General features: G+C 44.8%; 1 protein-coding gene across 1 annotated transcript in view; it reads right to left on the bottom strand.

Annotated features, from left to right (window-relative positions):
• LOC146861929 (glyoxylate reductase/hydroxypyruvate reductase-like) overlaps positions 1-25144 on the bottom strand; it is a 199316-nt gene that overhangs the window by 85224 nt on the left and 88948 nt on the right. Inside the window, exon 4 of the mRNA XM_085641097.1 lies at positions 19561-19677. Coding sequence (XP_085497223.1) covers positions 19561-19677 — 117 coding nt within the window. The remainder of the gene's footprint in view (positions 1-19560; positions 19678-25144) is intronic.

Consider the following 25144-nt stretch of genomic DNA (forward strand, 5'->3'; position numbering starts at 1 on the left):
GACCCGGCCCCCACTCCTTCCTCCAGCCGGGTCCCAGCCAAGCCTCCTGCACGTCTCAATCCCCCACCTCTGCACTCACCACTGGTATCCGCAGAAGCTCTCAGAGTGCAACAGGCGAGGGGAGGGGGGGCTCCGGTACTTTACCACCACAGGCCGGGGAGCAGCGGGCCGGCCCTATCACCTTCGTTGTGAGCCACGGCCTAGGCTCCACGCCGCAGCAGTCCCCTCTCGGTCACAGAGGAAGAGGGGCCTCGGAATCTCTGCTGCTGTGATCACGAGGGGGGAGAACCAGCAGCAGGAGGGGGAGAGAGCTCTCTGCAGTCCCCGTGTCACGGCCTGCCGGTGCAGCACTCCACAGGCAGGGACACTTGAGTCGTCAGACCCAGTAAGCCCCAGCCACTGCTGCACCTTCAGGCCGGGCTCCGAACCGGTCACCAGCGCTTCGCCGTCCCTCGTCCCCGCACTCACCGCCAACAGCCCATGTGTTCCGCAGAGTGCTTGCTGAGCAAGTAGGGGACAGTGTCAGTATTTCAGTCCCTCAGGCCAGTGAGGGAGTCACATGTGGGGCGGCGGCCATTATGCAGAGTCGCCGGCCCCAGACGGCATGTCGTTGCGGCTCCAGTCCATGCACAGCGAGCCCCGATCGCAGGGAGGAGAGACCCAGGAGCAGGAAAGAGGAATGCTCCCACTCAACGTCTTGTCCTTGATATCGCATCAATCAGGCAGCCCAACAGCAGGTCTCCCGCCATGAAGGCAGGCCTCACAGGTAGGCCTTGACCAGCGTCTCCGTTCGCAGCTCACAAAATCATCGAAATGCCCATCCTTTAGCATCAATGGCAGCCAGCCCGCCCCTCCGCCATTGCGCTGCCTTCTGGTTTCTGTCTGGGTGTTGGAATGGTCACAAATTTAGTTGGTCCGGACGTGGAGCTCGCTCAGATTGTGTCCGCCGTGCTTGGCGGTTAGCCACGCACCCCAGGTCCACCTAATACATATCAGTACTGATCCTGTTCCTCATGGAAACAGTCCAACCCAAACCTTAGTAATCTTGACGTGTAGCTTCCACTTTCCAGTAGAAACTGCATGTTTGTTGGGCAGCATAAACTTTAGGATGGTGCAAGACTGATTACAAGCACCCTCGCAGGAGATGTTGTCCTATATGCCAGATAGCTCACAGTGTCACCATAGGTCCCCCTAAACCTAGACAGGAAGCAAATGGTTGGGGCATCCACAGAACATGACAACACTGATTCCCCAGGAATCGTGGTAACAGATCTAGAACCTTTTCGCTCAGTCACTCGTGCTCTCTCTGAGAACCATACAAAGAATACACAGAGGGTCATTTTTTAAATATTTATTGAACCATTGTGATTCTTGTATAGAATATATGTGCTGCGATGATCAACAGACAGAAGCAGATAAGAGAAATTAGCAGTATATGGACAGTTGAACCAAATGAACAGCTCCACCTTCTTGCCAAAACAGTGTATAGATGCGACCATATAAAACAGTATATTACCTACTGGCGGTCGCCAGTAGGTAGTTATAGTTAGGACCTATTATCCATAGGAAATCCGCAACATTCTATTTGGAATAACGTTTGCGCCGGTTGGCGAAACTCGTGGCCCGCTCCGGTCTACTCCTATCCTGAAAGTCTCGGGGTGATTCGTGAAGCGGGGCCGAGAAAAAAGGGGGGTCCCAAAACATGTTTTCCCCATGCAATTTTCCATTGGGACCTTTAGTCGCAGCTACAGCCCGAACTGCTGAACGGAATTACACCAAATTTGGCAGAAAGGTAGACCTTGGTTCAGAACCGTGCCTTTTGCTTAAATGGTGTAAATCCGTTCAGTAGTTCCTGACAAAATCAAAAGTAAAATCACATATATTTCTGGGTGGAGCCTAACCACACATCTTATCGTGAGATCTGATTGGCTGTCAGCACTTCATCCAAGAAGTGTTGGCAGCCATCTTGGGACCAATATACATGATAGCAACTCATTAAAAAGCATTGCAGTTAATAGAAGGTTTTGAGACTTTAGTTACATTATAAATCATTTGTTGATGGTACCATACTCATTTTAGGAATTGTGGTGTGTTCTAAGGTGATTTTACCATGTGAAAAAGACTTCTGCTGGGATATCATGAATCATGTTTGAGAGAAAACTATTTTCTCATGCTTTTCCCACAGAGGTTTGGAAGGTGAGCTATAAGCTAAACTGAGAACATATTTTCTGTAAATTCACATTATCTTTCTCAGTCATGTGAGAATGAAGTCTGACATTCTCAGTAAAACATGTACATCCAACAAGGGCAGAGACTGTCAGTTGATTCCTTTGTGTTCTACTGCAGCTTCCCAGAGTGTTCTAAAGAACAACTAGAGCACTAACAGTCCTACTTATGACAAACGTATGGCACACCTGAAGCCATCTTGATTGGAATAAAGTGGTAACTCTTAAAATATTTAATTTAAAAAGGAACAAAATGAGGGGGTTTATTTTGCCACAGAAAGTATGATTAGTGCTGCAGAAAGAACAATTAGGGCACATTTTGAGTGACTTCTCAAATCCTCTTCTATTTCATTAAAAAATTCTGACATGCCGTCTGAAACATGCACTTTCAATACCAGCAGCAGACTTCCCTGGTGAGCAGTAGCTTTACTACAGTGATCTAATGAGCAACTAGAGTGCTACCATTCAGAATTTTTGGCAAATGTGTGACACATCTGAATGCCTTCTTGATGGAACCAAAGTAAACAAGCATTGAAAATGCAATAGGTCTCGCCCTCGTTTAAGTTAAAGCAATTCTGTTTGTAATTAGGTGGCTTTTTAGCTTTGCTTGTATTAGTGTTTTTCAAACTTTCATGTACATAACATGCATACGTATGCATATATGTATATGTATGCATGCATTTATATTTGTATTTATATAGATATGCAGATTATTTATATGTTTATATATGTATGTATATACATATATATATACGCATACATATATATAAATGCATATGCATATATATGCATATATATGTGCATATGTGTGCGTGTAGAGAGAGGTAGAGAGGTAGATCTGTAGAGGTAGAGGTAGAGAGGTAGAGGTACAGAGGTAGAGGTAGAGAGTAGTAGAGAGAGAGGTAGAGAGGTAGAGAGTAGAGAGTGAGTAATAGAGAGTAGAGAGTGAGTAGTAGAGAGTAGTAGAGAGAGTAGCAGAGAGTGAGTAGTAGAGAGTAGTAGAGTGAGTAGTAGAGAGTGAGTAGTAGAGAGTAGTAGAGAGTGAGTAGTAGAGAGTGAGTAGAAGAGAGTAGTAGAGAGTAGTAGAGAGTGAGTAGTAGAGTGAGTAGTAGAGAGTAGTAGAGAGTGAGTAATAGAGAGTAGTAGAGACTGAGTAGTAGAGATTGAGTAGTAGAGAGTAAGTAGTAGAGAGTAAGTAGCAGAGAGAGAATAGTAGAGAGTAGTAGAGAGTGAGTAGTAGAGAGTAGAAGAGAGAGAGTAGTAGAGAGAGAGTAGTAGAGAGAGAGAAGTAGAGAGTAGTAGAGAGTGAGTAGTAGAACGTGAGTATTAGAGTGAGTAGTAGAGAGTGAGTAGTAGAGAGTAGTAGAGAGTAGTAGAGAGTGAGTAGCAGAGAGTAGTAGAGAGTGAGTAGTAGAGAGTAGTAGAGAGTGAGTAGTAGAGCGAGAGTAGTAGAGAAAGAGTAGTAGAGAGTAGTAGAGTAGTAGAGAGTGAGTAGTAGAGAGTGAGTAGTAGAGAGTAGTGGAGTAGTTAACAGTGAGTAGTAGAGAGTAGTAGAGAGTGAGTAGTAGAGTGAGTAGTAGAGAGTAGTAGAGCCTAAGTAGTAGTGTGGGTAGTAGAGAGTAGTAGAAAGCAAGTAGTAGAGAGCAAGGAGTAGAGAGTGTGTAGTAGAGAGTGAGTAGTAGAGAGTAGTAGAGAGTAGTAGAGAGTGAGTAGTAGAGTGAATAGTAGAGAGTAGTTGAGAGCGAGTAGTAGAGAGTGAGTAGTGGAGAGTGAGCAGTAGAGAGTAGTAGAGAGCGAGTAGTAGTGAGTGAGTAGTAGAGAGTGTGTAGTAGAGAGTGAGTAGTAGAGAGTAGTAGAGTGAGTAGTAGAGAGAGAGTAGTAGAGAGTTAGTAGTAGAGTAGTAGAGAGTGAGTGGTAGAGAGCAGTAGAGAGTAGTAGAGTGAGTAGTAGAGAGTAGTAGAGAGCGAGTAGTAGAGCGCAAGTAGTAGAGAGTGTGTAGTAGAGAGTGAGTAGTAGAGAGTAGTAGAGAGTGAGTAGTAGAGAGTGAGTAATAGAGAGTAGAGAGTGAGTAGTAGAGAGTAGTAGAGAGAGTAGCAGAGAGTGAGTAGTAGAGAGTAGTAGAGTGAGTAGTAGAGAGTGAGTAGTAGAGAGTGAGTAGTAGAGAGTAGTAGAGAGTGAGTAGTACAGAGTAGTAGAGAGTAGTAGAGAGTAGTAGAGAGTGAGTAGTAGAGAGTAGTACAGACTGAGTAGTAGAGAGTGAGTAGTAGAGAGTAAGTAGTAGAGAGTAAGTAGCAGAGAGAGAATAGTAGAGAGTAGTAGAGAGAGAGTAGTAGAGAGAGAGTAGTAGAGAGAGAGTAGTAGAGAGAGAGTAGTAGAGAGTAGTAGAGTGAGTAGTAGAGGGTAGTAGAGAGAGAGTAGTAGAGAGTGAGTAGTAGAGAGTGAGTAGTAGAGTGAGTAGTAGAGAGTAGTAGAGAGTGAGTAGTAGTGTAGGTAGTACAGAGTAGTAGAGAGCGAATAGTAGAGAGCAAGTAGTAGAGAGTGTGTAGTAGAGAGTAGTAGAGTAGTAGAGAGTGAGTAGTAGAGTGAAAAGTAGAGAGTAGTTGAGAGCGAGTAGTAGAGAGTGAGTAGTGGAGAGTGAGCAGTAGAGAGTAGTAGAGAGCGAGTAGTAGCGAGTGAGTAGTAGAGAGTGAGTAGTAGAGAGAGAGTAGTAGAGAGTGTGTAGTAGAGAGTTGTACAGTGAGTAGTAGAGAGAGAGTAGTAGAGAGCGAGTAGTAGAGTAGTAGAGAGTGAGTGGTAGAGAGTAGTAGAGAGTAGTAGAGTGAGTAGTAGAGAGTAGTAGAGAGCGAGTAGTAGAGAGCAAGTAGTAGAGAGTGTGTAGTAGAGAGTGAGTAGTAGAGAGTAGTAGAGAGTGAGTAGTAGAAAGAGTAGTAGAGAGTAGTAGAGTAGTAGAGAGTGAGTAGTAGAGAGAGTAGTAGAGTAGTAGAGAGTGAGTAGTAGAGAGTGAGTAGTAGAGAGCGAGTAGTAGAGAGTGGTTCTCTCCCCCTAAAGCAGTTCTGCTGACCTGGTTCTCTGCCTCTAGAGCAGCTCTGCTGACCTGGTTCTAAGGCTCTAAAGCAGCTCTGCTGACCTGGTTCTATGGCTCTAAAGCAGCTCTGCAGACCTGGTTCTCTGGCTCTAGAACAGCTCTGCTGACCTGGTTCTTGCCCTCTAAAGCAGCTCTGCTGACCTGGTTTCTCTGGCTCTACAGCAGCTCTGCTGACCTAGTTCTCTGCCCCTAGAGCAGCTCTGCTGACCTGAGGCTCTGGCTCTACAGCAGCTCTGCTGACCTGCTTCTTAGGCTCTAGAGTAGCTCTGCTGACCTGGGCCTCTGACTCTAGAGCAGCTCTGCTGACCTGAGGCTCTGGCTCTACAGCAGCTCTGCTGACCTGCTTCTTAGGCTCTAGAGTAGCTCTGCTGACATGGTTCTCTGGCTCTACAACGGCTCTGCTGACCTGGTTTCTCTGGCTCTACAGCAGCCCGGCTGACCTGATTCTCTGCACTCACGATGCAGGCATCGCGAAAATATATTTAAAAATAATATAAGTTTATTATAAGTACAAATATATTATTTTTATGAATATCTTAGATAATCTCTTGCCCTAATATGTATATTAAAGACACATACATATCATTTTGGAACATAATTTTTTTTGCGGGAGTCACGCACCCAGCGCACCCCAGCAAGTATATAACGTCACGGGGGATCCGCCACCGTGCAAGCATCTCGTACCGTAATGCGCATGTGTCGCGAATGCGCGAGAGCAGGAGTCGTTGTCTGGTCCCATACCAATCACGCACATCACGTAATATTAAATGTATATGATCTAACTGAAAAACACGCAGCTGTCGCACACCGTACGCGGATCCTTCATGACTTTTCTAAAATGTTGGCTAGAATCCGCGCACCCACCGTGATGTGTACGCTTTGAGTGCGCGACTGCGAAAAAACAATTGGATTTTTTTTTTTAAAGAAAATAATATAAATATATTCAAATAAAAAAGTAATCAATATTTCAGTTTGAACTTTAAAAATTTGCAATTTTCAGAAAAATATATAATGTTATTTAATGAAAAAAATATTTATAAATAAACAGTTAAAAAACTGTAGAAAATCAGCACAAATAAAAAGGTATAACTTCTATCACACTTAAAAATTAGCATTTAAAAAACCTTTGAAATGCACTGAAAAAACCATAGGTTTCAGAGACGTTACAGATAGAAATTAGCATTTAAAAAAGACCATGTCATGAATGATGTAATATGTGACATCATCAGCAGTGCATTGCGGGCGCGCGCGTTATAGTTAGCAGAACTAACTATAACGGAGGAATTTCTATGGTTTTGTACGAGTGAAATGGCCAGCTAACTATAACACCCCTGAAACCTATGTTTTTTTCTGTGAATTTCTAAAGTTTTTTAAATGCTAATTTCTAACTATAACGTCTCTGAAACCTATGATTTTTTTCAATGAATTTCAAAGCTTTTTTAAATGCTAATTTCTAACTATAACGTCTCTGAAACCTATGTTTTTTTCACTGAATATATATATATACACATACACACACACATATATATATTATATTTAATAATATTATATAATATGTATTTACATTGCGTACTCCTAGTGTGCGTTCCCTAGCTTAAGTGTCTAGGGTGTGTGTGTTCTGCCAAGAATCCTTCATCACATGATCCAACCCCGTTACCTGAAGGGTAAGTATGTAGGTCCCCGTCTTGGTCACAAGTTGGACATCCCTATTTCTAGAGGGATCAGCAAGCAGCTGAGCTGAGGTTTCAGAGTGTAGTGAACTCAAAATGACAGCAATTGCTCCTTTGCCTAAAACTCGAAAATATTTATTTATAAGAAAAGACATCCTTGATCGAGCTGAGATTTTAGTCAGGGCGCCATTGTTTATGTTCTATAGATAGCTGCATCGCTGCATGGACGAACAACTAACATTTGCACAATATGTGTTCAGATGTTCAGGATGTTCAAGGTGTTGTGATAGTGTTTTTGCGAAGTGGAATTCATAAGCTATTGTAGTTTCCTGGAAACTAATTTGCACTGTCATGCATGCAAATATGCGTCAAGAGTCATTGTGTGAAAGAGAAGGCAATTTAGGAAAAACATGGGCCTGTAAAGATGACAGTGTTTCCCACTGGGTCTAACTGGGACACAAGGCAATCTCACCCCTGAGCCCTGCATCCCACTGCTTTTTAGTTGGGAACTTTGAGATTCACATCCCGGAATCTCAATGATTAAGCTATGCCCCTGACAGTGGCTGCTCCTCCGCAATGGTGGAGGAATGTCACCTACTGCATGGTTTAGAGCCAGCAAATGAAAAATAAAACAATGTTCTAGCATCGTTTTATTTTACATTTGCCAGCTCTGAGCCAGCGCTGTAGGGAAGGGTGGGCCGAGGCATGGGAGGGGGAAGAAGGAGTGCTACGTGCACTCAACTCCCTAAGTGCTCATGTGTGTTTGGCCGGTTGTCTCAGGCCAACCAAAACATGCAGGCACACTTGGTTTTTCTCCAGCCCAGCTGCATTGAGCAGCCGGGCTGGAGAAACCTCACAGACTCCCTGGCCTGAGCAGAGCGTCTTTCTTGCCTGCTCAGGCCAGTCCCCACGCTGCTCTGCAGTACGGGGATTGAATGGGAGTGTGTTTCAGGGGCTGCTATGACCAGACAGGAAGAGTGTGGTAAATAAAAATAAATATTACCTGACTGAATTTCGTACGGAGTCTTAAAATAAAGTAAAATAGCTCAAAATAACAAGAGGCAGAATCCGTGGTATAAGAGGTTTTCTAATGGGCTTTATTCCATTCAAAATGGCCGACTCGAGTGGCGGCCTTCAGGTTCCGTCACCACGAAGGTTCAGGAAGTGAAGTACAATATTTTGTTGATAGACATACATTTTTATAATAAGTGCATTACAATGAAACGAATGTAGAAGGCGTAACATTTGATAAGAAAAATGACGTGACAGTGACATAATCAAAACTAGGCGTAATAAGGAATAAAAGAAACATGATTGGCTTGCATTATCAGACATAGGTGGATCTATAAGATAATACTTGGCATAGATGCGCGCGCAGCAGCATGACGTGTAATTGACGTGTAACTAGGGGGTGAAGGGGACTTGACATTTAGCTCTACATGTGGAGACGAGAAGTCTGGGGTCAAGTCAACCTAATCCCAAATCATATCTAATATCCTATGTTTAAAGAACTATGTTATCCACAAGGAAGAGACTCTCGGACAGAATCTATTCTATACTGACTGTGTGCGTGTACAAGCGTCTAAGTGTCTATATGAGATGCGAGGGGCAGAAAACTTTCCATAGCAACAGGGCTATGAATCACTTGCATGAAGGCAGAGAAGCCTGGCCTTTTGCTTGGTAACTGGAGGAATGTTTACTTAAACTACTAGGCAGGAATGCATCGGCTGAAGAGCAAAATAGATAATTCGAAGGTGAAATACAACTTCTTGGCAGACAGGCGAAAACTGGCCGAGGCAGGCACCGTTAGCTGCACAGGGAGTAGGACAAAGTTCATGGATACAGATGCGAGCTCAAACTGAAGCTGTCAGAGACAGAGAGCAGGGAAAGGCTTTGAGGACAGAATCGGGCCTACTCGCCTGAACTGCAAAAATGGAGTAACTTAGCCATATAAAGTCGGTGGCCTTTCATACTTAGGAATCGGATATCCAGCCCATTGATGGCGGATCTGACAGAGAACATGTTGACGGTAGACACACATATGTTTGCGTCTTAGAAACTGGGACTGGAGGGAACATACATGTACTTGTAACATGCGTATAGAACCGTTGGGGTCCAAGATAGGGGACATAACTGACCAGGAAAATCCACATTTCCACATTCCCTCCTTGTCCCCTTCTTGCCCTTCACGAGACATCAATCTTCATCATTCCATCGATTTGCTCATGGAGCATCATTTCTTCTTCTTTCTTCTTCCGGGATCTTGAGCCAAAACCTTGATGTGGAATACACGATGTGGCACACAGACCACAAATCGCTGGTCCACATTGCAGGCATAGACAACAACTGAAAAGCATAAGAAGGCCAATACCTAGGAGGGATAGAACTCTCCATCCCCAGGCTGATATCACACTCCAAAACCACCCGGACCACGTCCAAGTGCCTGGATTCTCGTGTATCTGGCTTACAATCTTATGAAGGCGTGTTATAGCTTTATATACAGATGGCGAATTTTCTGGTATGAAAATGCAGCAGCTGGATCCGATGACCCGGCAAGCTCCGCCCCTATCGGCCAGGATGACGTCAAGGACAAGACGATTCTGGAGAACAACAATTCTCATCACTGATTGTTCCTCTGTCAGATTGCCTAGGGCGGCTATAGTCTCGTTTACTACAGCTTCAAGAGTCTTGGTGAGTCTGCGTATCAGCTTACTATTTGATATTGTACCTATATAGGGAAAGATACCTTTATTGAAATCTACATACTTGTCCCATGCCGTCTCAGTATAATCGACAACTGGGAGATCTCTTCGCTCTCTAGTGTGTACTAAATGAACATTTCGATAATAATCAGGGGGAGCTAGGAAAACAGGTGGCAGAAGGAATGCTATATAACAGGTACCATCCCAATCTAGAGGCAGACGCATATATGCCGTCTGACCACATATAAAGTAAGAATGGCGAGAAGTTATAAATGAAGATTTGCCTTGATCACTATATTCTACTGTAGTAACACATTGGCTATGGCCCATATGTATGGAACCAACTTTTCTTACACATAATTCACCCTTTACTGGAAATACTGACATAGTGGGCAGAATTAGTTCAACTTCGGATTTGACATTCAAAATCATAAGATTAGGCGTAAAATTACCTAATTTATACACTTCATTTTCTAAATCAGTTCCTGTTCTACTGGGGTAACCCTCCTTATTAGGGTGACAGACTTTGAATAAAACTAGATTCAGATTTCCCCATATCCAATGTTGTTGATAAACTGCTGTGTCTGGGTCTATGGAATTTAATAAACTAAACCATGCTCCACAGGAGCCATTGTGTGTGAACGGATGTGGAAAGAATGGCAGAACTCCTTTGTTATTCTGATAGGGAGGAAGTCTGCCACACACCCAACAATTGGTCGCATTACTAGTCTGATGGGAATGATGTAACATACTAATGAATGTGTTATTGCGCAGCGCAAGTCTATAGGACAACTCATGTGGCGGTAGGTCACTAAAAGAATGTTCATCAGTTATATTGAGAACACGTTTAGAAACAGGATAATACATATGCAACAATATACTTGCAATAACTATTAAAAAACTCAAGGAAAACAAAATTAATAAAGTCACAATACAGTGGTTACGCAGTAATTTACAATAAGTATGTCGTTTCATTATGATTCTGGACTCTACATCATTCAGACCTAAGGGATACATGTCGGGACAGATTCAACCGCTTCACCTTGGAGAGGACTTAAACAATCAAATCGTCCGACAGTTTAGATCTGGACCTGAGTTTCTGTTTATAGCACTGAGAGTCATTCAGTTCAACAAAAGGAAGTTTTGAATCAGTCTGTGAGGGAGTGCAGGGCACAGTGTCTATATCTGAAGGTAGTCCATGAAATTTTTTTTTATATGGGTGGAATGCACCCATCCTTTCCGTCCTTCGATCTTCACAGCTGTTCTGGTCGTCAGCAGGACCTGCTTAGGCAACTTCCACCTAGGATCCAATTGGCTTTTCCTATCAAAATTCCGAACCAGGACAAAGTCCCCGGGGACCACGTCATGGGGTTTCACCTCAGTGTTGTCAGGAAAAGCTGCAGCTACCTGTGAACGAGAAGATTGTAGTGCAGACATCAAGGAAGCCAGGTAATCTGTCAGCATATTACAGTCAACATCAGTTATTTTACGTGGTATAGGCGTCCCCCACATATTCGGCGGTCTACCAAAGATCACCTCATACGGGGATAGCCCTGTTCTAGAGTGTGCTACCATTCTCATGTAAAAGAGTGCAACTGGTAATGCTACTATCCAGTCGACACCTTTCTCTCTACATATTTTGGACAGTCTGATTTTCAGTGTCTGGTTATGTCTTTCTACGAGACCTGCTGCTTCGGGGTGTCGGACACAGTGGAATTTCCACTGATATCCCAACAAGAGTGAGACATGTTTCATTAATTCGGATGAGAAAGGCTGGCCGTTATCTGAATATACAACACGTGGTAAACCGTACCGTGGGAAGAATTCTCGAACTAGCTGCTTGGCAGTAGTCGGGGCAGTGTAATCTGATACGGGATACGCCTCTGTCCAACGGGAGAGAGCGCAGACAACTACGAGGACATATTTGAATCCTCGACAACGTTCCATCTGAATATAATCCATCTGGAGGACTTCAAAAGGATGGTCAGGAGGCTGAAATCCACCCTGTTCTACGGGAACACTCTTTCCTGGATTAAACTGACAACATATCATACAGGTACGAACTTTTTGTTTAGCTGCTGCTCGTAAATGTTTGTTGAACCAAATGTGCTGAATGCTGTCTAGCATAGCCTTCTCTCCTAAATGTGCTGGACTGTGAACTGTAGCTATAATGGCTTGAACCATGGAATCAGGGAGAAACCACACGGATTTCTCTTTCGTCATCCATCCTTGATCTGTCTGGATCCCTCCTAGTTCAGTCCACTTCTTTATTTCTTCTGCTGTGGCATGTGTCTGTATGTCAATTACGTCAAGTGTGGGATCCTTAATTGTCATACACTGTGTTGGTGTCTGAACTATTGGCTTTGTCATGTCTAATGTGCGATTCTGAGCAGTCTGTTTAGCTGTTCTGTCAGCTAAGTCATTGCCTTGAGAAATGGTATCAGTAACCTTCGTGTGTGCTTTACATTTCATAATTGATATAGCAGTGGGTAGATGTATTGCGTCTAACAGAGCATGAATGAGGGACCCGTGTTGAATATGTGTTCCATGAGAAGTTAAATAACCCCTCTCCCGCCAAAGCACTCCGAAGTCATGTACGACTCCAAATGCATAACGTGAATCAGTATATATGTTGACTTTCTTGTCCGTGGCTTGAATACAGGCTTGTGTTAGAGCAACAAGTTCTGCTGCTTGGGCTGACAAAGTATCTATACAATTTGTCTCAATAACTTCAGTGTCTGTTGTGACTGCATACGCGGCCACTAAATCTCCTGTACTTGTTCTCATGCACGATCCGTCTACATACAACGTCAGGTCTGGATCTAACAATGGAACGTCTGTCAAATCTTGTCTAGGTTTCGTCTTTATTTCAATGATTTCAACACAATCATGAGCTAGTGGGTCTGTTCCAATTACAGGTAATAGTGTAGCAGGATTCAATGTATTACACCGTCGGATCTCTATGTGTGGTTGAAACAATGTCAGTTCATAACCAGTAAGTCTTGCTATGGTCAAGTGTTGTGTTTGTGTTCGGTTCACAAGAATCTCTACTGCATGTGGTACTTGTACTGTCAATGGGTGTCCTAATACTATGGCATCGCTTTGTCTGATTGCTAAAGCTGTCGCTGCCACTGATTTCAGGCATGCAGGCAAAGCCTGAGCTACGGGATCTAATGTACTGGAAAAATAAGCACATGGCTTGCGTGATCCTGCTTGATCCTGAGTGAGTACTGACAAGGCAGTACCTTCGCGTTCTGTAACAAAGAGTGTAAAATGTTTGCAATAACATGGTGTTGCTAAAACAGGTGCTTGACATAAAGCTTCCTTTAGGCTTTCAAAAGCTTGTGTATGTTCCTGAGTCCAAGGGAGAACAGTCGATGTGGCTGCCTCCTGTGTGGTTAACTGAATGAGTGGTTTTGCTAGAAATGCGTACTGAGGGATCCACTGTCTACAATATGAAGTGAGGCCTATGAAAGCCCGCACCTCCTTTTGTGTCTGGGGTATTGACATGTTAGCAATTAACTGGATGCGATCTGGTGTAAGCTGCCTTCCCTCCTTGGACAGCGAGTGACCAAGATAAATAACTCGCTGAACACAGAATTGCAGCTTAGAAGGGGACACCTTGTGCCCCTTGTCGGCTAGGAAATGTAAAACTGTCAGAGAAGCTTTTTCACATTCTGACTCGCTTCTCGCGGTGATCAGCAGATCATCGACATATTGAAGCAGTGCTGTATTGACTGGCATGTGGATACTGTCAAGTTCTCGTTTCAGTGCTTGGCTGTAGATGCTGGGGCTTTCTGTAAATCCTTGGGGAGCGCGTGAGAATTTAAAACTGCGCCCATTTAAACTGAATCCGAACAAGTATTGGCTTTCCGGATCTATTGGGACGCTGAAAAAGGCATTCTTGAGATCAATTACAGTAAAGAATGTTGCTTCGGAATCAATTGCTGTCAATAATGATGATATATCAGGGACCACAGGGAATTGTGGTACAATACACTTGTTTAGTTCACGCAAATCAATAACCAATCGGTACACTGGTGGAGCAGTAGGATCAGTTCGTTTAAGAATCGGAATTATCGGTGAATTACATACATTGGAGTCTGTTTCTACAACTACTCCCTGGGCAATCAGCTCATCAATGATTTTCAGCAAAGCCACTACAGCATCATGCGGTAACTTGTATTGTCGCATTCGTGGCAGTACCACTCCTGCTTTCAGTGTGACTCGATAGGGTGTAATGTTCATGCAGCCAACATCCGTAGGGCCTTGTGCCCATAGATGTACTGGTAAAGTCTGTAGTCGGGGATCCATGTCTCTAGACACATAGTGACCTTTAAAGTCACGCAAAAACAACCTTACTCCTTCCGGAGAACAACATATTATGGCTCCTAGTGCTTTCAGAGTTTTAATTCCTAACAAATTTTCTGGGCATGATTTAGTAAGCAATAAATCTGTAGTTCGTGTCAAAGGTCCTATCGTAAGTGGTAGAGGCTGTGATACTTCATTAACAATAGGTTTTCCTGAAAAACCAAGGGAAACATTTTGAGAGCCTGAGAGGGGTGCCCCTGGAACTTCGCTACGTTTTATAGTTGTTCGACTTGCCCCTGTATCGAGTAAGAATTTTCTATCTTGACCTAATAATTCACTATGTACATAAGGTCCTTCTTGATCTACAGGAATCTCGATAAGCGGTAAGTCAACTTCCCTCTCTAGGCTGGTTCATGCGTAACGCTGATACTCAGGGTATTCATACTGTGCAGTCTGATACATTTGTTGTGTTGTGGTTTGTGTGGCAGTAGCAGGCAACGGTGGTGCAGCTGGCACAAACTGTATGGGTTGCTGTGAGGCTGGCATGGACTGTCCATGCTGCATAGCTCCTTGTTCATTCTGATCTTGTCTAACTAATCGTGGTCTCTCCTTTGTAATGCCTGTAGCTATATTACGTTTCAGGACTGGACAATCGTGTACATGATGGCCCAGTTGTTTACAGTAATTGCAGGTTCCTTTTACAGGAACTGCAGAATCACCAGAATGTGTCACACCCTTTTTGTGACCATCTGCTGGTACTGTCTGAGAAACTAGCATTTTCATTTTTGTATCCTTCATGCGTCTATGCTCGTGTTCTTGTTCATCCCTAATTCTATTGTGATGATACTGTAACATTTGTAGCATTTGCGACGGAGTGTTACTTTGCCAGGTACTCTCGAATTTCAATATTCTATTCTTTACTGGAGGTAATGCATTTTCCACTAATTTTGTCACAAATAAATGTGGATATGAGTCACTACTTGCTTTTATACCACTATTTATACCAAAACATTTTTCAAATCGAGCATAATAATCGCTTGTGTCTTCATCTTGCTTTTGTTTGCAGGCTGTGATTGCACCCCAATCTTCCTTTTTTGTAGTTAATAAACGTGGCAGTACCTGTACTAGTAAACCTGGTAACAGTTTAACTTTATCCCCGAGCCCCGAACCTGCAGTTCGGCCCCTTTCTTCCTCTGCTAATGCTGTCCAGTCTATCTTTTGGTCTCCCACTTCCCACTCTTTTTCTTTCAGTTTTTCATAAATGCCAGCAGGCAAAAGCACCTTTAATATCGTCATAATATCAGGAAAGGTGTACTCTCCCATCAGTAACATGTCTTTAATTTCTCGGTGGAAACCCGCTGGGTCTTTATCATGGCTAGGTACTACTTTCTTCATTTCTAATAATTCCATTTTTGATATAGGTGTGTAAACAAATACACGGTGAAACTCATTGTCTTCGCCTTTTATTGGGTGCACTTCTCGTAAAGGATTTTGTCTATCCATATAGTACGGCGTTCTTTCTCTATGGGGCAGCGAGAGAGAATCCGGACTTACAAAAAGGACATACTGTTTACGTGACACTAATATCTCTTTAATTAACTTGTTACTAGAACCTCTCCATCTGTTCGTGAGTAGTTCCATTAATATATCAGGTAAAGGACCAGGATCAGCATGTTGGCTCTTATATAATATGAGGAGTTGCTGAATCATATAGATTCCAGCTAAACGTTGTTCATCTGTACTGAGATTGAGAAACGTTTGTGCTACGGTCTCATCACCATATTTTTCAGGACTAACGATCCAGTGAACGGCTGATCTGGCTAATTCTTGCTCATCCATGGAATCGAGGAGGTGGTAACCCCTTCGTTCTCGTAGTATTTTATCTGCGGCTTGAAACGAATGTTCAGGAGACTTCAGATTTATTACAGGCGTTGGATACGTTCTGCTATTATTTGGACATACAGAATGTATGGGATCAGAAAAACATCTAGTATTTTCACAGGATCTTCCTCTGCCTACATAGGCTATGGTTTCTGACTGTCTTGCGGAATTCTCTGATTCGGACACTTCATCTTGCTCAAACTCGTCTGTTCCCAATCTCTCTTCATGAATACGTTCTATTTCTTTACGGATTTTTCGGCACATGGCGATTATACAATTTTGCTTATCGTGTCTCCCTTCTGATATATTCTGACTCCATCTTGTAAGAGTAAGCATTACGTTCATGTCTACCCCCGGACGATCTTGATTTCTGATCACACAGTTTATGAGGAAACGTAACAGTTCCCCCTGTATCTCTACTTTCTGGAATTCCATAGCTCTGTTAATACATCCTGGATCTCGTCCTGTTTGAACAAAATGATATATGTTATCCAGATGCGTAATCATCCCTGGTAACCTTGCTAAATACTCTGCGGCTCGCCTAATTCGCAATGATGCCAGAACCATTTCATCCTCTTTACCAACCACCGGGTCATATCTACAATTTACAAGGAGTTCCTTAAGCGCACGTTCACTTACGAACTTAGGTGTACGTGAATGTGCTGACTCTTGAAAGACAAGTTTATTTATTCTAGGTGGTGTAAAAGTACTGCTAGCACCTCCCGTGGCCCCATCTGGGGCGTCGGGTGTGAATGGGTTCGTTGAACGTGATACAGCAACTATGGGTGTTGTTACCCCTGTAGAGTCGACTGCGGAGACAGATGCGGAAACAGATGTGCTTGCCAAAGCTTGCGTCGGGACTTGCTGTTGCACGGGGACAGATACTTGAACCTGACGTTGAACCCTTCCGCCAGACGGTCTATGTGGTGTGGCGTTAGCATACTCGGGGGCTGCATCGTCTAGATATGAGGAAAGGAAAACATCTTCTGCGGTTCTGGGATGCCCCTTTGGATGTACCTTAATTGGAAATAACGGGGGTGGCAAGTCTTTTGGCACCTCCGTAACAGCCTTAGGTAGTCCTTCGGCTAGAAGGGGATACATACCATTCATAAGAGCATTTCTTTGTCTATTTACTTGTTCTGATTTCACTCGGATACCTTCCTCAATTAATAGATTTTCTTGAACTTTATTTGAACTTTCTTTACTCCTCTCTTCTTGTCTACGTGCTTTTTCTGTTCGTCTATGAGATTCTTTACGCCATAACTCAACAGCGTCTTTCTGTGACTGTCTGACCTTTCTTTTCCATAACTCTTCCTCCACTTTCATGATGCACTCTGCATCCCAGGTTCCCGTTGCGGGCCACCTTTGACTTTCCGGTAATCCCTTGGTATAATTTACCCATAGATCAAGAAACAATATGGCATCTAAGCCATGTTTATGGTACATGAAATGTCCTGGAGTGTCTCTAGGAGGAATAGGAACTGCTTCTTCAAGCACCCCTTTTCTGGTGGTAATCTGTCTTAACTTCGAGAAGAGCGGCATATTAACAACTGATCTGATACTTACTCTTGAACTTACTTAATACGAGAAACACAATAATGAACAGTGAACAATGAACAGTCATTCATACCACAATATGCAAGACATTTTCTGAATACTTTAAACATTAAACATTAAACATTATAACAATGATCGACAATGATGACAGTCTGCTTAACTAATCACCACGCTGAATTCTTGACAATAACTGAATACTTCGGAATACTTGATATACTGCTAAACAGTACATATACACTGCTAAACAGTGCAGACCGGATTTGTATACCCAAATCCGTCTTGACCGGCACAACCTATGTGCACGTCAACACGCCTCCCCGGCGATGGTACTCACCGAGTAGCTCCTTGAAACGGAAGGCCTCAGAGAATGGACAGGACTCGACGACTGTGGACATCGGACCCTCTGCACATCGGGATTTCGGAAAACCTGGTGGGCCTCTGTATACCTCGGATCTTGCTCTCTCAGCTAGGCTCTGGTCGGGATACTTCGCACTTCTCACCGCCTCGTCTGGGTTGATCGCAGCCTCAGTCGCCCCCGCTTGACCGGAGGGAGCTTACAGGAAATCCTGCTGGTACGCGTTTATGGTCCGTCCAGCTGTGGCAGGAGACCGGGCCTGCAACGCACCGCCGGCGCGTGAGATGAGAAAGTGTCCCTGTTCGGGCGCCATTATGTGGTAAATAAAAATAAATATTACCTGACTGAATTTCGTACGGAGTCTTAAAATAAAGTAAAATAGCTCAAAATAACAAGAGGCAGAATCCGTGGTATAAGAGGTTTTCTAATGGGCTTTATTCCATTCAAAATGGCCGACTCGAGTGGCGGCCTTCAGGTTCCGTCACCACGAAGGTTCAGGAAGTGAAGTACAATATTTTGTTGATAGACATACATTTTTATAATAAGTGCATTACAATGAAACGAATGTAGAAGGCGTAACATTTGATAAGAAAAATGACGTGACAGTGACATAATCAAAACTAGGCGTAATAAGGAATAAAAGAAACATGATTGGCTTGCATTATCAGACATAGGTGGATCTATAAGATAATACTTGGCATAGATGCGCGCGCAGCAGCATGACGTGTAATTGACGTGTAACTAGGGGGTGAAGGGGACTTGACATTTAGCTCTACATGTGGAGACGAGAAGTCTGGGGTCAAGTCAACCTAATCCCAAATCATATCTAATATCCTATGTTTAAAGAACTATGTTATCCACAAGGAAGAGTCTCTCGGACAGAATCTATTCTATACTGACTGTGTGCGTGTACAAGCGTCTAAGTGTCTATATGAGATGCGAGGGGCAGAAAACTTTCCATAGCAACAGGGCTATGAATCACTTGCATGAAGGCAGAGAAGCCTGGCCTTTTGCTTGGTAACTGGAGGAATGTTTACTTAAACTACTAGGCAGGAATGCATCGGCTGAAGAGCAAAATAGATAATTCGAAGGTGAAATACAACTTCTTGGCAGACAGGCGAAAACTGGCCGAGGCAGGCACCGTTAGCTGCACAGGGAGTAGGACAAAGTTCATGGATACAGATGCGAGCTCAAACTGAAGCTGTCAGAGACAGAGAGCAGGGAAAGGCTTTGAGGACAGAATCGGGCCTACTCGCCTGAACTGCAAAAATGGAGTAACTTAGCCATATAAAGTCGGTGGCCTTTCATACTTAGGAATCGGATATCCAGCCCATTGATGGCGGATCTGACAGAGAACATGTTGACGGTAGACACACATATGTTTGCGTCTTAGAAACTGGGACTGGAGGGAACATACATGTACTTGTAACATGCGTATAGAACCGTTGGGGTCCAAGATAGGGGACATAACTGACCAGGAAAATCCACATTTCCACAAGAGGAGAAGCGCTGCGACGCTAAAGATACGTGTTCCTACCCCCCTCCCCCCTGCGTGACCCTTCCCACCCCCAACACCCTTTATTTATGGCGCCACCACTGGTCCCTGATGATATCAAACATGATGTAAAAAAAAAAAACGTACAGCAACAATGAGGCTTGATGATTACACTCCACTTTTTCAGAAACATTACAGCAAACAGTTAATCAAAAATAAACAAATGGTAAATATTCTTCTTGAACATTAAATTAATAGATAAAAGAATGCATTAAATACTTCTTGGCTTCATCAGCTGCCTCGATGAGTCGACGGGATGTTGCCAGAAGAAGTGCAACAGTGAGCTCAGCTACTGCCTCAGTCAACACATCTGGCGTGTATCCCACCCGGATTCCTCTGCGTGGAGGGGAAAAGGAAGCAAATTTAAATGCAAATGCATGCACATTTCTACAATGAAACTCTTCAAGCTGAGAGAATCCTCAAATTTCATGGTTTTGCACAACATTTGCAAGGGAAGGGTGAGACAAAATCGTGAGCGTTTTGCAAACCATTAAAGAAACAGAGATATGTCGCGAGATGCTCCTTGCAATATGGCATACTATTATGAAATCTATTTTGTCTTATTTCAACTCACCTATTCAAAGACCAAAATTCAGAAAGGCCTTAAAGATTCATCTCGTCAAGGACATTTTCAACAAATGGTACAATGGTACCTTCTCCTGAGGGAAACAGGCTAAACCATGTAGTCTGAACTACGCGTGCCTGAACAAAACATGCGTAACCACAGGCGTCTTAATCTCGTATATGCCTTTACCACACACACGTGCGGTTCAGACGTCCGTGGTAGTTAGCGCTCTAGTCTGAAGTCTGTGGGTCGGAAGTGAGCTGGATGTAGTTTTGGAAGTGAGCTGGTGAGTACCTTTGTTTTTAGGGTGGGGGCCTAGGGGGCTGTGGGAGTTTTGTGAGCTGGGGGGTGGGTTAGGATAGTTTTCTGGGCTTTGTTTTTAGGGTGGAGGACTGGGGGTGTCGAGGTAGTTTTGGGGGGTGAGTCGGGGTAGTTTTCAGGACTGGGTGGTGAGCCGGGGGTAGTTTAGGGGTCAGGGCAGGGGGCCGGGATGTTTTTAAATATGAGGTCAAGGTTTTAGGGTTTAGGGCAGGGGGTTAGTTTTCTGGGCTGGGGGGTGGGTCGGGAGTAGTTTTCTGGGCTTTGTTTTTCGGGTGGAAGGCTGGGGGTGTAGGGGTAGTTTTGTGGGCTGGGGGTTGGGTTGGGGGTAGTCTGGGGCTCAGGGCGGGGAGCTGGGATGTTTTTAAAATATGCGGTCAAGGATTTAGGGCTCAGGGCATGGGGGTTTAGGGCTCAGGATGGGGTTTTAGGGCTCAGTACACAGGGGGGCTGAGGTGTTTTTGGTTCTGGAGTGGGATTTGTTTTTAGGGCTGGGGTCCGTTTTAAGGAGTTAGGGCAGGGTGTTGGGCTATTTTTAGGGCTGGTGTCGGGGTAGAACTCGGGGCAGGTGACTGGGTTTCAGAACTCAGGGTGGGAATTTGGGCATAATCTTAACCACGCATATGATCTAAATTCGTTGTAAAGGCATGCGTGGTAAAGGCATGCGTGGTTAAGATGCGGTCGTTATTAAAACAGAGTTACTAAAATGCTAGAGTTAGCGGAAGTGATGACGCACATCCTTTAACCTTCAATGACATCACAGGCTTGTCTTTTTCCCTCTTATTGCCCTACTGCCTGCAGAGTGCGAGGCAAGCGTGAGGAATACAAGCTATAGAAAGTGAAGACGGGACGTACTTTCATTTCAGCTGTTGCCTTCATGAACCCTGTCAAGAAGGATATCAGAACTCCCGATTTCAGCAAGAGACTCAAAATGTTTTAAGCTAAAAATAATGCTATGTCAGTTGTATCCCACTTAAATCAGTTTATTTCCACCATTTTTCCTTTGACTCTCCCACGTTGTCATGTGTATTGGCTAGGCCAGCAGCAGAGGTACCAAAGAGCAAGCCTTGCTTACACAGTGAACCCAATTTCAAAAATGAATGTGAAACTGAGGAAATTAAAATGGGCAATAGACCTTTGAATGAAAATGTGACATATCAATAGGTGATGTGGAGATGGGTGAGTTCAAATGTGAGAGGGCTGCAAAATATTCAGAAAGGGAGTGCAGTCATAAACGGGCCTATGCGCTGCAGCTTTCTAAGGTTACCAGCTTAAGTTTCAGAAGCCTGTACATGAAATGTTGTCTTATGTCCCCGGTACTGGTGTATACCCACTGACTATAAGAACTCTGATGTAGACGGATCTCATCGACCACATCTGCATGTATCCTCTCAATCCACTGCCATAATTGTAATCCTTTGCACTAATGTTAAGCTGCTGCTGACAGGGAGGCAGAAATTGACATTAGATTTTGCATTGGTAGATGCCCATTCTTGTGGTTTTATGATGGTACAACTCATGCCTGTACCATGTGGTCTCTACCACGACCACGTCTTTACCACACATGCCTTTAACACGCAATTTCGCGTTAAAGACATGATAGTTAAAGGGACATGTGTGCTACAAATCATACCCATGTCCTGTAAACTGTCCCTTTTCCCCCTGCCATGAGCCCTAAAAATTAAACCCACGCTCCAAAAGTTACCCCGACCACAGCCACCCACGCCCTGAGCCCTAAAAACTGTCCCCTACATTCCTAAATTACCCAGACCCAGCCGTACTGCCTTGAGGTTTAAAACAGCCCCCCGCCCTGTAAATTCCCTTTGCCCTGCCCTGCCCTGTGCCCAAACAAATTAACCTCACACCCCAAAGATTACCCCAACTCCAGCCCCCTACCCTGAGCCTAAAAACTGTCTCCTACATCCCTAAAAACTACCCCGACCCCAGCGCCCACCCTCAGCCCTGAAAACTGTCCCCTAATCCCTAAATTACCCAGACCCAGCCCTACCGCCCTAAGGTCTAAAACTGCCCCCTGACCTGTAAACTGTCCCTCTTCCCTCTGCCCTGCCCTGAGCACTAAATATTAACCCCACGCCCCAAAAATTACCCGATCCCAGCCTCCTATCCAGAGCCCTAAAAATTGTCTTCTACATCCCTAAAAATGACCCCGACCCCAGCCACCGCCCTGAGCCCTAAAAACTGTCCCCATAACCCCTAAAGTACCCGACCCAGACCCCCGAGGTCTAAAACTGCCTACTGCCCCTTTTTCCTCTGCCCTGCACCCAAAAAATTAATACAACAACCCAGCCCCCCTGCCCTCAGCCCTAAAATTGCTTCCAGCCCTACAAACAACCTCAATCCCCTCCAAGTCCTAAAACCTACCACACCCCAAAAAACGTCCCCCAGCCCCATAACCTTCGCTACGTCTGCTCCGGATTCCCAATCGTCCTTCCTCTTCCTATCTTCCTCTCCCCCCCATCCTCTCTGCATCTAGACCGCGCACTGCCTTAACCACACATTTGCGTTGTTAAGGCATATGGTTGGTTAAGGCAAGTGTGGTTTGGCTTGCAGGAAAACAGCACGCATCACAGAGCCTGCATTGTTAAGGCAGTTTCCCAATTCTTTTTGGTATGATGTTCTTGACCTGAGACTTAATCTACCTCAAATGGAGGTAGATTAGGTCTCAGGTCAAGAACATCATTCCATTCCACTCTTTCATGTGCATGGAGACGGGGTCTCCAGCAAGATTAGGGTGGCCCGTGTGCAAAGGTTGATGGATCTCACATTGTTCTTGGGGGAGAATAAAGTACCTTCCCTTTAATATTGTAATAATTTGTATCCTTATTGGTTTGGTTAATTTCTTTCTGCAATTTATGGTGCAAGTATGTGGTCCTTGGCGACTGATGGAAGATCTTCGGGGGGGGTCTTGTCCCTTGCCTGATGTCTGCTTGACTTTAAAACGACAGTATTTTCATAGGAGGCTCCCTGTGTGTGCATTCCTGATAGACCCATGAATGTATTGGACAGATGGCTTCAATTTGAGCTCCCCCTCTGTTATGTGATCATAGGCAAGCTGGCTGTTCGTCTCTTTGCTCTTATATGCAGAAAGAGAAATAGTTAACTAAATTGTGTCACTCTTGACATAAAACACCATGGAAGCCACATTAAGCACCAATCACTGCTGATTTACTTGCCACGTTTGAAGGTGAGTATCACAACCCCATTAACCAGCCTCATGCCCTCATAACCTATCAAACATAGACAGTGCAACATGAATACAGCCCTTCCTATTCGTCTAAGAAGAGAGGTGTCTGTTTTGATTGGGAAACATCTACTCTGCATGAATTTGAAATATATGGCTAATAAGCATGGTAGGTGGGTGAGGAGAGGGGTTCCATTTCAGACACTGACTTTTCCCTTAAGGGAGGAGATGCTCCTTGCTTTTCTACTCACTACTTCAAACAAGTGGTCAAAATATTTAATTTCTAACTGTTGTGATGGAGAGTTCAAAGTTATATTAAAGCAGAAAAGAAACAGAGACTCTGCTTGGGAAATGGTGCTCTACAAGGGTGTCCCGTGTTTCCAAATTCAATAGACAAGATGCCGTGTACACGACCAAAAGACACAGTGCACGCTTTATTAATGTCAGTGAAAGAGCTACTCCAGGTTTGCATATGAACACTCAGAAAGTGGACTAAGACAATGTCTTATCCTTTCAAAATCCCTAATGGATTATATTACTGTTGGACTTGGCCCTTCTGGCAGGTTCCCCCCGAAACTTTTTGCTTGTAATTGGTAACTTGGTGTAGTGATTTTGGGTTTCTGCGCACTTTACCGCTGTGTCCCAGGGTAAAGTGCGTGCGTGTTGTGAGGTTGGCCTGCCCTCCCATAGGAATGCATGGGGGAATGTAGATGTCCCGGTAGTTCCTGATGCGTGGGGTGGGCAGGCCCGTGTTTGGTATGTGCGGACTCGTGGGAGTGAATGCTGCGCGTTGATGTGTGCGGCGTGCGTGTACCTGGTGTGGAAGTGCCACTTCTAGAAGTGGGCACTTCAGTGTGCAGTCTGAAATGTGTGGCGTGTCTGGTGATTGGCTGGTGAGGTCAGGTGACGGACTAGGGAATTCCCCAGAGTCAGGAGGAGTCACCCAGTGGTGAATGGGGAGTTAGCATGTAGATGGCTGGGGAGGAGTGTACCTGGGTCCTGAATAGGACAGGGCTCCCCCACACAATGCTGGCACCGGCCCCTGTGGTGCGTCTAATGACCCTAGCCCTGCCAGTGAATAGAGTGAGGGGCTGAGCACATCAAGGGTGCTCCCCAACCAGCTGCGACTGGTTTTCCCCCTCACCCTGAACCCAGAACAAAGGGATTTGGTGTATAAAAAGGGGCTGTGTCCCCTTACAAAATGTTCTTGTTCCAAACTCGAATCTACCAGGGGCATGCTGCTGCTGGGGCCCAGGGGAAGGCTTGCCTCCCTGGGCCCTGCCCAGCCCCTGGATGCCAGATGGACTTACTGGACCTTTTTGACCTGCAGCGCCTGGGAGCGCTTTATGGGCTTTAGAGCGCTGTTTTGCCGGACTTGCTCTCTTTTGTAGCGCCTGGGAGCGCTTGTGGGGCTTTCCAGCGCTGGGAGCGCTGTGCGTGACCTTGTAGCGCTGTGTGCGCTTTGATTTCGTTGGCGGGTGCCCACCCCGCTTATTCGTTGTGTTTGCGAGGGAGCCTACCCCTCTACGAGCAGAGAAATCACCGCCGCGGCCGGGCTTCAGCCGGAAGTCAGGCGGGCTGTGGGCGGGCCTCCGGGACAACCGGAACTTAGAATAGGAGGGCGGGAGCCTACCCCGCCTCCTACCGAAGCGTCGCGGCTGGTGGGAGCCCCGGAGCAGGCAGGAGCCTACCCTGCGCCCCGGGGCACTCTGCCCAAG

Source organism: Triturus cristatus, chromosome 2_2, assembly GCF_964204655.1.
Source record: "Triturus cristatus chromosome 2_2, aTriCri1.1, whole genome shotgun sequence".
NCBI classification, from domain to species: Eukaryota; Metazoa; Chordata; class Amphibia; order Caudata; family Salamandridae; genus Triturus; species Triturus cristatus.